The 18,481-nt window shown below is 47.3% G+C and overlaps 1 protein-coding gene across 1 annotated transcript; it reads left to right on the top strand.

Moving 5' to 3' along the window:
* The first annotated feature begins 5,175 nt into the window (after positions 1 to 5,175).
* Positions 5,176 to 6,370, top strand: LOC123042560 (uncharacterized). Its single transcript, XM_044464991.1, has 2 exons — positions 5,176 to 5,616; positions 5,975 to 6,370. Exons 1-2 carry the CDS (start codon positions 5,340 to 5,342, stop codon positions 6,010 to 6,012), a joined length of 315 nt encoding a protein of 104 aa, XP_044320926.1. The 5' UTR covers positions 5,176 to 5,339; the 3' UTR covers positions 6,013 to 6,370.
* Positions 6,371 to 18,481: the final 12,111 nt, after the last annotated feature.

Below are 18,481 nucleotides of genomic sequence, written 5' to 3'. Positions count from 1 at the left end.
TGTCTGGAATCTATATATGATGTTAATTTTACCTGTTAAATATTTTTAAAATATCGTTATGGAAGCAAACTTATAATTTATAGCGCAAGATCCGTTTTTTTCATACCGGCGGTGATCTGGATTGCAAATAAATTCCCCACTATTAACCATATATGGAAAAAACATCAATAACTACACGTGCATACCTCTGAAAAAATGTCGCAAGGAAAAATAACAGATTTCTCATCACGAGAGTGAGAGAAAGCGAGCGAGAGAGGGGGGGGAGAGAGAGGGAGAGGGAGGAGAGAGGGGGAGAGAGACGCCTTAGGATTAACCATATTCAACACACATTTTTTGTTGTTTTGTGTGAACACCGAGGCCATCACCGGCGAGGGTGAGAAGGAGGATAAGCGGCAACACAAATATGATGCCTCGCAAAAATAAAGGAGATGGACCTATTGTGGTCTTGAGTAATGGTTGTTGAATTAAGAGTGTGTGTTATGTTTTCTCTCCCGTTGCAACGCACGGGCTCTTTTGCTAGTGATGAACAAATTCGAATTGTAATACAAAAAAACCTTATGTAGAAAGATAAATAGTGGTCTTTATTTTTAGATAGATTCCACTGTAGAATATGTGAACTGCACGATGTATTGCTCTCGTGCATAGGCACGTATATATGATGTACAATGGTGGGCCATGGACCTCAACTATACAAAGAACTATGAGACGGGCCCAGTACACAATATGCACATAACACATATACTCAACACCCCCCGCAGTCGAGGCGGCACCGCGGCTGACGCAAAGACTGGACCGGAACTCCTCAAATGACGCCGTAGGCAAGCCCTTGGTCATGATATCGGCAAATTGTTGGGAAGTAGGAACGTGTAAAACACGAATATGACCAAGGGCCACCCGTTCCCGAACAAAATGAATATCCAACTCAATATGCTTGGTCCGTAGATGATGCACGGGGTTAGCGGAGAGGTAGACCGCCGAGACGTTGTCGCAGTAGACCACCGTGGCACGGTCAAAAGGGCAGGAGAGCTCCTGAAGCAGCTGGTGAAGCCACGAACACTCGGCGACGGCATTGGCCACCGCACGATACTCAGCCTCAGCACTGGAACGAGAGACCATAAGCTGCCGCTTGGACGACCACGAGATAAGTGAGGGTCCAAGGTAGACACAATAGCCCAAGGTGGAGCGACGAGTGTCAGGGCAGCCCGCCCAGTCTGCATCGGAGTAGGCGGTGAGGGCGGTGTCGGCGGAGGCGTGAAGCGTGACGCCAAGATCCATAGTGCCACAGATATAGCGGAGAATCCACAGATATAGCGTCTCGAGGAGCATGCATATGAAGACACACCTGCTGCATGGCATACTGGATCTCCGGTCGAGTCAGAGTGAGGTACTGGAGAGCACCAACGATAGACCGATAGAAAGCAGCATCCGAAGCAGGAGAACATTCCGTGGCAGAAAGCTTGGCCTTCGTATCAATAGGTGTAGCGGCGGGCTTGCAGTTAAGCATACCGGCGCGCTCCAGGAGCTCGTGAGCGTACTTCCGCTGATGAAGGAAGAAGCCATCCGGATGGCGCACCACCTCGACACCGAGGAAGTAGTGCAAAGGACCCAAGTCCTTGATGGCGAACTCAGCGCGAAGACGAGCCGTGAGCTAACTGAGGAGACCAGCCGTACATGCTGTCAGGATGATGTCATCGACATAGAGCAGCAAGTAGGCCGTGTCAGAGCCCTGATGATAGACGAAGAGCGAGGCGTCCGAGCGAGTAGAGCGGAACCCAAGCTGGTGGAGAAACGCCGCGATGCGCTGGTACCAAGCGCGCGGAGCCTTCTTGAGTCCGTACAAGGACCGCGAAAGCAGGCACACGTGGTCGGGAAGTGTCGGGTCAACGAACCTGGTGGGCTGCTGGCAGAAGACCTGCTCCTCGAGGTGACCATGAAGGAAGGCGTTGGAGACATCCATCTGGTGCACCGGCCAAGCACGGGAGACCGCAAGGTGGAGAACCGTGCGTATCGTGACGGGCTTGACGACCGGAGCGAAGGTGTCGGTGAAGTCGATGCCAACACGCTGTCGGAAGCCACGAACGACCCAACGCGCTTTATAGCGATGAAGGGTACCATCAGGACGGAGCTTGTGTTTAAAGACCCACTTCCCGATAATCACGTTGACGTGCCGGGGACGGGGAACAAGCTGCCACGTTCGGTTGCGCAACAGAGCGTCAAACTCCTCTTGCATCGCAGCCATCCAGAGCGGGTCACGAAGAGCGGCTCGAACGGAGGACGGCAACGGCGATGGCTCAGAGGTGGACGCCGCATGGGCATAGTCATCCGAGGCGTAGCGCGAGCTCGGACGAAAAACGCCCGTACGGGCGCGGGTGACCAGACCGGCCATGGGCGCCGGGGGGACCGGGGGCGCCGGAGGCGCCAGGGAGGCCGCGGGCGCCGAGGGGGCTGCGGGCGCCAGCGTCGGGGGCGCCAGCGCCGCGGATGTAGGAGGCGCCACATGCGGGGGACGTGCCTCAAAGCCAGGGCGGGCCAAGAGAGGTGCGTGAGCGCCCTGGGAGAGGCGTCGAGAAGCCCGCGTCACCGGTGGCGGGAGGAACAGACGGGGGTACCTGGTGAAACGGAAACACATTAGCACCGATATCCCTTGGAGTTAGAGGGGTAGCCGATGAAGATGCAAGCGACAGATCGAGGTGCAAGCTTCTGAGAAGCAGTGTCAGCAGTGCTGGGATAGCAAAGGCTCCCAAAAACACGCAAGTCGTCATAAGACGGGGGTGTAACAAAGAGAAGATGGTGAGGTGCGTAGTTCCATCGTGGGCGGCAGGGTCTAATGTTAAGAAGAAGTGATGCAGTTGAGAGTGCGTCTGGCCAGAAACAAGGCGGCACGTTGGCATGAAACAGAAGCGTGCGAACGTAGTCATTCAGAGTGCGAAGGACGCATTCGGCTCGACCGTTCTGCTGTGAAGTGAACGGGCATGTGAGGCGGAAAACTGTACCGTGATGCGACAAAAAGGTGCGGAAAGCGAGGTTGTCGAACTCTTTTCCATTGTCCGTCTCAAGCGCAAGGATGGGACGCCCAAACTGCGTGCGGACATAGGAGTAAAAAGCCGTCAAGGTAGAGAGTGCATCTGACTTTCTGCGCAAAGGAAAAGTCCACACATAATGAGAATAATCATCAAGAATGACCAGATAATATAAATAGTCCGAGTTACTGGGAACCGGAGAAGTCCACACATCGCTATGAATCAACTGAAAAGGAAAAGAAGCGATGGTGGTGGAATTATTAAACGGCAGACGAACATGTTTGCCGACTCGACAGGCATGACAAGTGTGATCCTCAATCTTATTGCAAATGAAACTGAAACTCCTAAGAATATGACGAAGTGTGACGGGGTTGGGATGACAAAAGCGAGCGTGCCAGAGATCGACTCTAGCGGAGAGAGCAACCGGTGCGGTGGTGGTGGATGAAGGTGAGTGCACCGGATAGAGCTCATCGGGGCTGTCACATCGGTGAAGTACCATCCTGGTTCGAGTGTCCTTAACACAAAAACGAAGCTCGTCAAATTCAACGGTAACAGGATTTTCACGAGTGAAACAACGAACAGAAATGAGATTCTTAATAAGATGAGGTGACACAAGTATGTTAGACAAAGATAATGGAGTAGAACTAGAAGGAAAAGAGGTGTGCCCAATGTGTGTGATAGGAAGTGTGGAACCGTCACCGACAATGATGCGGCGGTCGGTGGAGACAGGAGTGAAGGAGACAAGGTTACCAGGATGAGCAAACATATGAGCCGTAGCACCGGTGTCCATGTACCAATCACCACCTCTAGTGTAGTTATTCGGTGTAGGAGCGGCATGCAGTGCGGGGACGAGCACCGGGTCCCAGGGCACCGGCGGCAGGGCCAGCGAGGGGGATGGAGACGCCATGGGGAGGCCGTAGCCACCGCTCGGTTGCGGCAGTGGGTACTCTCCATACGGTATGGGTAGCAGCACCGGCTGCGACTGCGGTGCCGGGTAGGACGGATGGCCCGCCGAAAAAACCTGTTGGCCCGCTGACAGATGCTGCAGGTGCTGGGCGCCGTCAGGCTGCGGCGAGTGCTGGCCTGCTGACGACCCCCAATAGTACCCGGGAGACCCGTACACATGGGGAGCCCCGTACGTAGGATTTCCATACGTGGGAGCGGGCGCGTCAAATGCCCCACGCAACAACAAGGGGTCAACGGGTAGAGGCGGCGCCAGTGGCGGGGCGACGACAGACTGGCCGGAGAGCACCGACGGTAACAGGGTCGTGCCGTAGAAAGCCAGTAGCGGAGCCGCGCCAGAGGGCCCGTAGCAGGACTGACCGGAGAGCGCCAGCGGCGGCGGGGATGCGCCGTAGGACACCGGTGGCGGAGCCGCGCCAGAGGGCGCCGTCAGCGGGACGGCAGAGGCGGTGGCGGACGGAGCGGGTTGGCGGTGCAGGCAGATGGATCGGGCGACGCAGCTACAACTAGCAAGCAAGCAAGCACAGAGGTCGATGGATTTTGACGTAGAAAAGCAAAGCAGCTAGCTTGGTGGATACATGCACCTATTACTCGCCGGCTAGAACGATCGGATGGGATCGGCGGGCGAGCGGCTAACAGGAGGGAGAGGCAGCGGCGGCAAGGGAGGCCGCGGCTGCGGGGGAGCGCGCGAACGGCGGTGGCTGGGCGGCGACGACTGGCGCGGGAGGCGCGCAGGCGGCGGCGGCGGCGGGAAGGAGGCGCGCGGCGGCGGCGGCGGGGTGGCGGCACGAAGGAGGCGCGGCGGTGGCGGCGGAAAGCTAGGTTAGAACCCAGAAACTGGTACCATGTAGAATATGTGAATTGCACGATGTATTGCTCTCGTGCATAGGCCATGGGCCTCAACTATACAAAAAACTAGAAGACGGACTCAGTACACAATATGCACGTAACACATATACTCAACATCCACGAGTATATATATATATATATATATATATATATATATATATATATATATATATATATATATATATATATATATATACTCCCGAAGCCCACTAGAACAAAAAAAACGTTCGTCCTGTACTTCCCGCACTCCCTCGCTGCCCACCTCCCGCACTCCCTCGATCCTCAACTCCCACCCACCGGCCCATCGACGCCCCCACCCACCAACCCCCAGAGCCACCGCCGCCGCCCCACCCTCCCTGCCATCCCTGCCAAGCGCCACCTACCGCGCGCCTCCGCACGCCCCCTCAACGCCACCCCCGGCCGCTGCCCCCACCTCCCTCAACGGCAGACGCACCACCGTCCCCACCTTCCTCCACGTCAGATGCGCCGCCGCCCCCACCTCCCTCCATGGCGGACGCTCCGCCACCCCCACATCCCTCCCCGGCGGCGAGCCACCGCACCCACCTCCTCCCGCTCGGCAGAACACGCCGCCGCCCCCACATCACACACCGCCTCTCCAACCATCTTCCCGCGCGCCACCGGATCTCGCCGCCACACTTCCGCCATGGTCACGCTCGCTCTGAGCCCCAACTGCCACTGCCGCTGCAGTCCTGGGCCACCGTCTACCGCAGTCCCCAGCTTGCTGCCGCCGAAGGAGCGGTCAACCCAGCAACGCTTCTCTGTGGTGAGCCACCTGCCTCCCTTTGCCTTCCTCTTCTCCCTCTGTACCTCCGGCGAGCACCCCTAGACGCTCCAGATCGTCGCAACCCCTTGACCGTCATGGCCTTCTCCACCTGCTGTCTTGGACTTCTCAATCCCCGACGTCAAGAGAGAGACGTGACGTAGCAGTTTGACATGGAGTCTGGGTGGAGTGCGCAGGAGTGGAGCCACGCTCGCATGTCTCGCATCATCTTCTAGGTTGCAGGACTTTGGTTGGACGCCACCCACCAGCCACGAACATCTCGTTCCCTGCAGAAAATGATGTTGCATTTCTTCTCATATTTCTGCACTGAACTTAACTGTCTCGATTGCTTGAACTTCAGGTAACGTGTGCATGATTAGTCTGAATGCTTGCATGTGAAGTGCCAACAAAGATATATAGCAACAGCCGGTCGAGTCAAATGAGGCTTGGTGGAGTGAGAAATAAAGCTAATCACAAGCAAAAGTGAATGACAGAGATGGTGTGCTGAATGGAGCCTAAACCTGCTGATGGAAAGATATATAGCAACTATTCTTTACACGTTCTACTGATACGAGACGTGTGTGTCTACGGATTTGAGGGATTTGCAATAAAATTCCAATTTTTGTCCTTCTACGTCCATGAGCTAATTTCTGGGTGTGCTGCTTGTGTGATGTGATGTACCGTATGCTGTATAGATTTTTATGAAGTTCCTCTTGTGAACCGAACTAAGTTAGATTGCAGCTGCTTTGAATTTGCCCCGGTAGCAGAAATCTTGCTTCTGTGCTGCTGTACTATGTCCACTTATGTAGTGTTTCTAAATAACTTCTTGTCTGAAGTTTAGTTGTACATGTGGGTGCAAAAAAAGTTAAAGTCTGAACCAAAAAAAACTGTCTTTGAGCAACTGTTGGGTATCGTATAGAAACGTTGTGTGTACCAATTCGTTGTGTTTATTGAAAAATGAAAAGACAGAAGTTCACCATGCGAAACTTGTACAGTCCATTTTGTATTAAAAAGGCAGAAAATAAAACAACATTAAAGTTCACTAAAAAATGCAACTTTTCATATTGCAAAAAGAATAATTTAACTTGTAATTGTACAATTTAGTTTTTGTTTCTCTTTTCCAACAAGTAGAAATGTAAGTAAATATGTGGAAGTTATTTGTGTTTAAGGCTCAAATTAAAATAATTAGAAAAATTGCCTCTATCCGCTAATAGAAAATAAAACCAATGTGAGGTCTGAATTAAAATAACATGGAAGTTTGCAGTTTATTAAAACCTAGGATTTACATGTTCGAAAAACAAAAACAAAAAACCAATGCCTCCTTCTTGTTATAAGTTCAAGTCCTCGGTTGGAGAAAGTTAAAGAAAATATTGTGGGAGAGGTTTGTACAAAAGAAATAATATTTGTGTAACAATGACGAATGGATGAGAAAATTACAAATGAAAATACGTCACTGAAGTTCAACATGAAAACAGCAGAAAGTTCAACTACTACAGTGAATGAATTTCAGATGAAAAACTCTTAAAATCGTCGCGAGTATGAAAAAATGATCAACACGGAAAAGTTGCATGTTTACAACAACTTTCCATTGGTATATCACTTCCTCAATTTCGGTGAGTGTTCCGGTGAGTGGATGGAAAGCTACGGGCAGAAAAATAACGTGAAAAACATAGGGAAGTTCAGGTACACACGCCGAGAAGTTCAGGTTCTTCACGCGATGCATTTTCGAAGAATCTGTTTCGCGATAAAGGCAGAACGAATGATCTTGCCATTTTCGAAATTACTTGAAAACGGCTAAGAATCAGAGAAAACCATCAGTATGAAAAAGTTTCGCATTTTCCGTAGCTTTTCAACGATATATTATTTGCCTCATTCGGATAAAGTTTGTAAAAATTACGGCAAAAATATGTTCATATTTAAATAAGGGCAGGTCCAATATTTATTAGAAAACTAGGATTTTTCCCATTACTACAAGGAAATAAATGAAGAATTCCAAATTACAAAAATAGAGAAGTCCAAATTACTCCAGATGCCATTCATGCATCTGCCGTCTTCCTCGAAAATACAACCACTGAACCTGGACTTGACTTGGCCTCGTCGAGGGCATCTTCGTTAAGCAACTTGCTGATGGCTTTTACAAAATGATTAAATTTTTGCCGGCATGGAGACCTTGAGACGGGCTTTGCACGTCTTCCTCATTGTTTCGTTTCTTTCCGTTGCGCTTGGTATCGTTCTACTCCCCACGCAAGTTAATTAACATGCTTGTACGTCCATTGAATTTGCAAAGCTTGTCTGTTTTGACTGCAATCAAGTTGGCCAGTTGTAACATGCAATGCAGCAGTCCTTTGGCATAAACGTCCTATATACTCCCTCTGTTTCTAAATATAAGACCTTTTAGAAATTTTAATGCGCGAGGCACGTTTTGGCTCCCAGGAGCACATGCTATATGCTCTTGGGTGAACAATAACATTAAAAAACAGTAGATGTTTTCAAAAATTTTGAATTTTTTTTGTGGATGTTAGTGTTAGTGTTGCAAGCATGCTAGGCAATTTTCATGTGAAATGAACCAGCAGTGTTTCGTCGGTAAAAACACAAATTTTGGGTGACATTTTTGGGGGGTTACATTTGGTGTTCATTTTTTTTGCATAGGCCAAAATGCTTAACCTTTTCGCCTCAAATTTGGGGTGACATTTACTGAAGAGAAGAAGCCGCGACAAGTCTTTGGAATTGGACGAAACATTTTGAGGATTTTTTATGAAATATAAAAATACCGGAGCGAAGATACACTAGAGGAGGCCCACGAATTCCCCACAAGGCACCAGGGCGTGGCCACCCCTCGGGCAAGCCCTGGTACCATGTGGGGACCACGAGGCTCCGCCGACCCTAATTCCAACGCTCAAATTCAATTTCCATGAGAAAAAAATAAAAGAAGAACTTTCATTGCGTTTTACAATACAGAATCGCTGTCACCTCCTGTTTTTCATCGGGATGGCTGATATGGAGTCCGTTCAGGGCTACAGAGACGGGGATTCGTCGCCAGCATCATCATCAACCCTTCTTCAACGCCAATTCCATGATGCTCATCACCGGGAGTGACTAGTTCACTCATAGACTTGCTAGACGGTGATGGGTTGGATGAGATTTATCATGTATTCTAGTAAATTTGTTAGGGCTTGATTCCTAGTATCCACTATGTTTCCAGATTAATGTTGCCATGACTTTGCTATGCTTAATGCTCGTCACTAGGGCTCAAATGCCATAATTTCATATATGAACCTTTTATGTTTTCATGAACATATTTGAGTTCTTGATCCTACCTGTTATTTATATGCACTTGTGATTGTTGTGACAATTTTTTTGGATAATATTCCGGGATGACTGTAATGGAGTTCATGTATTCACCATGTATTAATGATTTGTTCTGGTTCTCTATTAAAATGAGGCCTTAGTAATTCTTAGTTTCCTTATGGACCCTGCTGCCACGACAAAGTAGGAAAGAAGATGTCATGCAAGTTCTTATTATAAGCACGTATGACTATAGACAGTATACATGCCTACATTACATTGATGAATTGAAGCTATTACGTATCTCTCTTGGTTGTGACTGTGACATGATGAATGTTATCCAACACAAATATCTATCACTGCTCCAATGACTACGTTTTTCGCATATTGATCTTTGTTAAGTTACTACATGAAGCCGAGATGACACGTGCCTTAGTATTACTCCTAGTCGCCCGAGAGACCACCATCTCCCCCACTCATGATGTCCCCGTGAGGATATTTCTTTTTTTTAGAAAAGGAGGCTTACCCCCGGCCTCTGCATCCGAGGGATGCATGTGGCCGTATTATTAAAAACGAGGTTCGAAACAAATAAGGTCTTATCTCCATTACAACTCGCAAGAGGAGCGAAAATGAAAAAGATCACGCAAAGCCACAACCGGCATGGGTAAAAGAATAGAACACTAAACGCCTATTCTACTAAGAGGCCGCCATCCAAACCGGTTGAATATATCCCGTGCTACCATCTCCCATTGGATGCACCCAGTAATCAAAGGCTCCTTGGACTCCATAGGAGTGAGTAAGGACCACATACGGATCTAAACAGTAGCTCTAAAGATGACCTGCAAGAATGTTAGAGAATGTTGTCTGTTAAAGATCATATCATTTCTGCAGTTCCATGTAGCGCAAAGAATCACACATATTTCAATCCGAATACGAAACGCAGTAAGCAGATTGATTCCAGCTAGCCAGGTTCCAAATAAATCTTCAATGCTAGTTGGTGGATTAATGCTAGGTGATGAGCTCGCCTTCGTTGACAACGAAGGTTGATATCTGCTGCGTGCAACCTTGGCCATTCACGTGCTTGAGGCGTTCGTTGGTCTGGTCCTTCGAAGAGGTCTGCGGCTACCTGTTGTGTGGTTGAAGCCACATGGGTATGCTTTTTGTTGGCTAGCTCTTTGTGAGAACCTTTGCCGATGTGAGAGCTCAAGGCTCCGTCGCTCCTCGGTCGAGCCAATCCGGCGTTCATATTATTTTGGCTCCTCGAAGCCCTAGGGAATCTTTAATGCGAAACTGTGTACCTGGGTACGTAGTGCCCCTTCCAAGGGGAGCGCGGAAGGATCCCGTGTCCCTATTTAGGGTGAGGGAGTATGTTCCCGAGGTCGAGTGGCGTGGCCCGTGTACGCTTTATGGAGCTGGGGGTGCAGTTGTCACAGCAGGTTGCCTCCGCGGACGCTTGTACCTCGGCCGCGAAGACCGCGGTCTGCTCCTCCGTCCGGAGAAAGCGTTCAGTGTTATCATTGACTGTAATAACACCATTAGGTCCTGGCATTTTGAGCTTGAGGTAAGCGAAATGCGGGATTGCGTTGAAGCTGGCAACTGTGGTGACTAACTCCTCACTCCTAAAGTTCTCGGTTGACCCGAAGACTACCTCCAGTTGTGGACGCGTTTGCTGGCTTGATCATCAGCAGGTCGACGCTCATCCTAGACGCCTCTTAGTCCCTGTTTGCCGACTTGTTTGTCCGGCCGGTGCTTGCGGCGGCCGGCGACCTATCTTCTGATTGCATCTGCACCACATAGAGTTGCTCACTTTTCGGATATAAGCGCAACCGCCGGGAGATCCATGTACGCGACTTGCTGCCGGCCGTCCACGCGGACGGATGGGAGAACATCACGGGACATATGCGTAAGGCAGATTTCTGTTTGGTCACCAGATTGGATGTGAGGATCATCAGATATTTGTGGCTAGAAAAAATGATTTACTGAAATTTCAAAAATTCCAATCGATCTGCTCTAAGGAATTGATCTAAACTATGGAACCAATCTGTCCTTTTGATCAATTGGGTGTCGCGACCACGGGAAGAGAAGATTAATCTCCCAGGGGCGGCACGCTGCAGAAGTGGTAGAGGAACATAGGATTGGCGTCGTGAGACTAACCGCTCTAATACCATGTAGAAATTGTAGGATGCTAATGTTTGTTGTTGTATTATCTGACCCTTGCGGACGTATATATGGAGTATAAAACTTGGAGTGCAAGAAGTCTATGACATGGAATACAAGATGGACTCCAGAATTCTAGTCTATCTCGAAGTCGTACAAATATATCTATATCTATACCTAATATTAAAAGGAGTAGGCTTTCATGGTTCTCCATACGCTGCCCTTTTATATATAACCTAATATTAAAAGGCGTAGGCTTTCATAGTTCTCCATACGAGTTGCCCCTTTATATGCGTTGATATTATGTAGGTTGGTTCATTTTAGATGGCATTTTGGTGTTCCATGAGGTCCTTCATGAAGTAAAGGTCAAACGCGAAGGTCGTTTTCCTAAACATTGACTTACATAAGGCATACAACGCCGTCCATCGAATCGCAAGGGCTTCGACGAACATTGGATCACGCGTGTTATGCATCTGCTCTCCTTCGGTCGCACCGCTATTAGCATTAATGGTGAGGTCGGGCCCTTCTTCCCTAGCCAATGCAGTGTTAGGCAGGGTAACCCGTTCTCATCCTTCCTCTATAACATGATAGTTGATTCCCTGGCCACTTTCCTAGATAAGGCCAAGGCTGTTGGTCACATTCGTGGCGTCGTACTCCACTTAGTGGGAGGGGGAGGGGTCTCCCTCTTGCATCATGCGAATGAAGCCATTATTATGGTGGAAGCTCCGAGCAGGAAAATGTGAATCTCAAGTTCCTCATGTTGTGCTTCCAGCAGATGTCTGCGCTCACGATCAACTTCGCTAAGAGTGAGGTGATGGTACTCGGCTACCCTGACGACGAGCGCCAGCACATTGCAGACCGCCTAAACTGCGCCCTGGGATCCTTCCCCACATCTTACTTGGGGATTTCCATTAGTGATTCGCGACTTTCCGAAATAGTATTGTGTTTAGGCACCAATATAGATGCATACTAGAGGGGATTCCGGACCCTCGGGAACGTTTAAAACCCATTTGTCTCAAGTCTTATTTACATTACCAACTATTTAGTTCAGTTGATTTATTCACCTTTATACTTGCAACTTCTTCTTTACATTACTGTCCTGGATCACTTACAGTTTTTAGGCACATCATTTGCACCCTGCAAAGGACAAAAGACCGATCCATGTGCTCCCTGTGTGATCGATACTCTTAGTTCGAAAAGGCTACAACTAAACCATGTGCACTTGCAGTATATCAGCAGCTCGCAACCCTCATTGGATCGAGAGGGAGCAGATCCGAAGGGAGGGGGTCGAGGAGAGGGGTGACGACAGCTAGAGGGGGGAGGAGATGAGGAGCTCAAGTCATGCGCTCCCTCTACATGCTTGCTGATCAAGCCCCTTTATACCTTACTCAAGAAAGATATCTTCCAGAGGACATTATCAGTTGTCGCTTCCTACCTTGCATCATCATCATCATCATCATCATCATCTGGTTGGCTGCTGCCAGATGACCAATTTTAATCAATAAACTAACAAAGCGCCGCACCTCCTTCAGCAAAATGCTCATTCAATTGATGATAGTATACAACACCGGGCTAGGAATGCATCTATAGCTAATAAAAAAGGGGCTCTTACTTCTGGCGGTGAATTGTCTCCAAAGTTGAAAGATATTACCGACCAATGTCACCTAAAAGTGATAAAAAAAATGTTTCACACATGGGAATCGTCAGCCTGGGCTGACCCATGCAGTAGGGACCTCCTATACTGCGCTCTGCGCGTTGGAAGAAGACGCATCGCGCCTGTTTAGGCCGGCCCATGTCTGGACGGCCTGTTTTATAAATTTGTTTTTTAATTTTTCTTTTTTTCTAATATAAATAATTTGGGTCTTGAAAAATGTTCCGAACATTTTAAAACTAAGAATTTTGACATAAATTTTTTAATACATCATCAAATGTTTGTGGAGACAAAAAATATCAGTGATTTTGTTAAAAAAATTGCTTATTCAAAAATGTTCGCAATTTTGAAAACAAATGTTTGGGAAATACAAAATGTTCACGAGATTTTAAAGTTTGTGTACTAAAGGGTGTTAATGAAATTGAACAAATTTTAGCCAATTCAAAAAATGTTCTTGAATGGAAAAATATCCTATAAATTCAAAACCTGTTCATGACTTACAAAATAGTTTATTCATTCATAAAAAAATTTCCCATTCAAAAAATGAAAATGTTCGTTAAATTAAAAAAACTGTATGTTAAATTGAAAAAATGTTCATGAATTTCAAAAATTGTTCCTCTAATCTCAAAAACTGTCCACCAATTTCCAAAAACAACATTCACAATTTTTTTTTGCAAAAAGTACAAAATTTTCATGAATTTAGAAAAAGATTGAAAATTTGTAAAGTGCTCATGAATTTAAAAAATGTTCATGAGTTAAAAAAATGTTCATGATTTAAAAATTGTTCATGATTTCATGAAATTGAGAGTGATTGTGTATCTTGGTGATGCAGCAAAATGTGGCCATCGTCATTGGAGATTATGATTTTCTTTCTTCCATTGCAAAGCACGTGCCCTTTTGCAAGTTAGTACTGAGGTAAGGAGATGTTGTACGATGCATATGCTGGTGTTCATGATTAATGAATGTACTCCCTCCGTTCCGAAATAATTGTCTTTCTAGAGATTTCAACAAGGACGACCGCAACATCAGAAACAGCTCGGACAGATGAGTCGGCCGCGGCATTGTAAGCCGGTGCGGACGGGGAGCAACGGCACCGATGTCGTAAACCGGCACGGACGGGCGAGTTAATCGCGGGCGCGGTCGCGACAATGCTGATGTAAACCGGGCCGTAAGGGCAGCGTCTTGCACGCGTCCATTCTTCGTGCAATGTGATACGGACGAACACCGGGCAGGATGGTTCCAGTGCGTGCTCCGTACCCATGGTATAAACCACGTTTATAATGAATAATTGTCCCGCATATCAAAATATACGGTCCAAAGTAATTGTTTTTTTGACAAAAAACAATGTGTCAAAAATAGACTTAGATAGATGTCACCTGATATGTTAAGCCGGAATTTATCCGCCGTGGAGTTGATGATCACCATGGTGAAAAATCAACCACAGACAAGTTGGCCGCGGCGTTTGTAAGCCGGTGCGGACGGGGAGCAACGACACCGGTGTCGTAAACCGGCATGGACGGACGAGTTAATCGCGGGCGCGGTCCCGGCAATGCTGATGTAAACCGGGCCGTAAGGGCGGCGTCTTGCACACCCTGTTCAACAATAAGCGGGTGCGGATGCTGGTGCGTGATGATGCTAACGCATACTCCATAGACACAGCATGGCACCACCTTTATAATGATTCATTTGTCCTCCACATAAAAATACACAGACCAAAGTAATTGTTCGCAAACATATTACTGTATATAGATGAAGTAGATAAGATGGGTATCACCTGATGTGTCTTTCGGACAAAGTGACTGCATAGCAATTTGATCAAATGATGGCCTTCACATCCGAACAAATCACCATGCATCCATCTAGTTTTTAAGTAAGCCACGTCCCTCAAGCAATGCATTGAACTTGGGTGTCCCTCAATAGCTCGGCGCGGCACGGAGCCAACGACGCCCAAGGCAGCACCAACATCAGCGGAGGGAGCAGCGGGAGACGCTTATCAGTGCTCATCAGTGCTCATCGGAAGAGGTAACAGCAGCCAAGGCAATTTCACGGCAGGGGCAGCTTAGCAACTTGGAGTTGAGGCCCAGTGGAAGCGACCTGGCGACTCGCCGCGGCGGGCCGGCTCACATGTGAATGCAGCGCTTCGGCCTCGACAGAAGCGGAGCGGGGCGAGGTCACTTGGAGGCGTCGACGGCAACCAGCGGCTCGAGGCGAAGACGGCGACTCAGCAGCTCGGGAGGCCGCGACGCACAGGAACGGGCGTCGAGACGCTGGCAGCAGCCGCGGAAGCAACGATGGCGGCCGGCGGTGGAGCCGTAGAGACTTGTGCCTTTGAGATGTTGCTTAATGGTCTCTTTTATATTAAAGAATTTTCTGATTTGACTTTTTGTCAGAGCACCAGAGCCCTGCCCCTCCTTATATATGTTGAAGGGGCAGGTTACATGACTAGTCCTAGTAGGATTAGGACTATTTTATTACAAGTGGAGTCCTAGTCTTGGTTCTTTTGTAGGAGAATATTCCTTATGTCTTCCTCTTAAACCGGCCCACCATTAAACGTGAACCGGCCTTCTGGGCCTTGGGCCTCGTCATCCATTTGACCTGCCCGCCGGGTTACTAATGAACCGCCAAGATCGGGCGGGTTACCAGTGAGTCGTCCAGTCCGGCCGGGTTATACTTCCGACCGGGTTAAGCTGCAGGGTATATCCCCGACAGGTTTTAAACCGTTTGTATAGCACCGACACGTACCAGTGATCCACCACTGCCACCACTCCCAGGCATCCACCACCGCCGCTGCCGCTCCCAACCATCCACCGCCGCCGCCCCCAATCAACCATCCACCGAGAGACCAATTCTGCACAACTCCAAATGTCTTGAAACTTCACGAGTAATTATTTTGGAATATATAAAAAATACTTGCCGAAGCAATACCAGAGAGGGACCAACCAGGTGGCCTCAAGCCTAGGGGGGTGCCCCTGTGGCTTGTGGGCCACCTGGCAGGCCTCCCCCCTTCAGCTATATTGTGTATTCTAACATAGAAAAAATCATACAGAGGTTTTCGGGATGAAGCGGCTGCCTTCTCGAGGCCGAACCTAGGCAGAACCAATATAGGGCTCTGGCGGAGCTGTTCTGTCGGGGAACCCCCCCCCCCCCCCCCGAAGGGGGAAATCGAACCCATCACCATCACCAACAATCCTCTCATCGAGGGAGGTTCAATCTTCATAAACATCTTCACCAACACCATCTCCTCTCAAACCCTAGTTCATTTCTTGTATCCGATCTTTGTCTCAAAACCTCATATTGGTACCTGTGGGTTGCTAGTAGTGTTGATTACTTCTCATAGTTGATGCTAGTTGGTTTATTTGGTGGAAGATCATATATTCAGCTTCTTAATGGTATTCAGTCCCCCTCTGATCTTGAACAGGAGCATGCTTCGTGAGTAGTTACATTTGTTCCGCAGGACATGTGAGAAGTCTTGTTACAAGTAACCATGTGAATTTGGTATTCATTCGATATTTTGATGATATGTATGTTGTCTCTCCTCTAGTGATGTTATGTGAACATCGACTACATGAAACTTCACTATTATTTGGACCTAGGGGGAAGGCATTGGGAAGTAATAAGTAGGTTATGGGTTGCGAGAGTAACAGAAGTTTAAACCCTAGAACAAGAAATAAAACCACTTTACAACAATGAACATAGACCTTTGCCAAATAATAAAAGTTAGTTATTGTTTAAAGCCTTTGGAGCACAATGAGTAAAATTATCTCTAGGTAACTGAATATGACATGATAGTGATACTTATTATAATTATACTTTAAGTTTTTAGATCACATGTACTAATGATTAGAACTTTGGCAAGCAACTACAACTACTAAAGATTAATGGAGCCATTACTAACAATTACTAATGGCATGATAATAGTGGCGCACCTATAGTGCGCAATTACTAACAATTACTAATGGCGTGATAATAGTGGCGCGCATATAGTGCGCCATTAATGACAAAAATAGGTGCGCCACTAACAGGCCTTTCTCTAGTAGTGCATCGCAAGGAAGCTGCATGTTAGAATAAATCTGAGGCGTTCCGTTGACCTACCGAGGACTAAGCAATCACACAAGCACGACACTAAGATTTGTTAACGTGGTTCACCGATATGGCTACATCCCCGGGGCATGACTACGGGCACTCCTCCCCATGACACCGTCATAATACCGCACCCTGGCCGCCCAGGCGCCGGCACACGCCACCGGCTCCCTCGCGTGCCCGTGCTATTATATTGACATAGGTTACATCGTGTGTCTACCCCCTCATATATAAGAGGTATAGGATATAAGTGTCCTACTTGGACACGACGCCATATCTTTTCTACACACGTACAACTCAGAGTCCAACTAAACCTACCTTGTACAATAATATTCGACACAACTCTAACAAACTTCACCTTGGCGAATATTCTTCACCACCTTGGACTCATCTGTGTGTCGAACCTCTATGTACATTGGACTTGAGATATGCTGTGAGCACCGCTGCTACTGCCAGACTCCATGTGACTCCACCTGCAACTGTAATCCCTTCTCGTCTTCTTCACAGTCAACACTCGAGCAAAATTAACACTGGTAGAAAAGGGGGCATCAGTCCCGGTTTGTAAGGGCCTTTAGTCCCGGTTTAATGAACCGGGACTAAAGGGTCGGGACTAATGCCTCCCCCCTTTAGTCCCGGTTCTAACACGAACCGGGACTAAAGGTCGCGGCCACGTGGAGCTCCACCTTCAGTCCCGGTTGGTAACACCAACCGGGACTAAAGGAAATTTTATGATTTTTTGTTTCGATTTTTGTTTTGATTTGTTTTGATTTTTTTATTTTCAAATTTCTGAATTATTTTAACCTCTAATCTCTAATCACCACCCCTCATCACTGCTCAATTTATCCTCTAATCTCTAATCACCACTCATCATTCCAAATCATCTAACTTCCCGAATGGTCACCCAATCCTCCCACTCCCCCAGCCTGAGCACGCTTAACTTCCGGGTTCTATTCTCCCTCATTTCCAAGTCTGCACTTGTTGTTTTCCTGACAATAGTAAGATGTCAATCCTATTAACCCTCAGGAATTTTGCTTGAGCATGAAGTGACACATTTCACTGTTTGAGTTTGAAACTATTGTTTTAAAAAACAATATTTATTTAGTAACACCAATATTTCTTGAATAATTAGTTTGACCATTGTTTGACCACAGTTTGACCAGATTTAACCAAAATTCAAAATAAGTGAAATAATTATTTAGTAACACTAATATTCTAGAATGATTAGTTTGACCATTGTTTGACCATTGTTTGGCAACAGTTTGAAATTTTTTCGAATTTTTCCACTCTAGATCTTAAAAGCCCTGTAACTTTTATTCTGTTAGGTTTTTGAGAATTTTGAAAATGTTTGAAGATTTTTGAGGATTTTCTGTTAAATTTGGATGTAGCTTTTCGAGTAGATGATTTTTCATATAAAACACTTTTTCATCCGAGTTCGTATGCAAAAGTTATGCCCATTTTACTAAATTCTAGAGAGATTTTGCAAATAAAGTCGAAATTCATATTTGTAAATTTTCCCAACAAATAGACCATATATCACATGGGAAACTTATTTTTTTTATTTTTTTGACATTTTCATCATTTTCTTTTATTTTTTTTAACTGAAAAGGCGATCCACGGGGGGGGGGGGGGGGGGTGGAGTTTGAAAATGGGACCTTTAGTATCCGTTCGTGCCATGAACCGGTACTAATGCCTCAA

The sequence above is a fragment of the Triticum aestivum genome, chromosome 2B, assembly GCF_018294505.1.
Source record: "Triticum aestivum cultivar Chinese Spring chromosome 2B, IWGSC CS RefSeq v2.1, whole genome shotgun sequence".
In the NCBI taxonomy this organism is placed as follows: Eukaryota; Viridiplantae; Streptophyta; class Magnoliopsida; order Poales; family Poaceae; genus Triticum; species Triticum aestivum.
The sequence above is the reverse complement of the archived record's forward strand: the minus strand, read 5'-3'. Positions and strand labels throughout refer to the sequence as shown.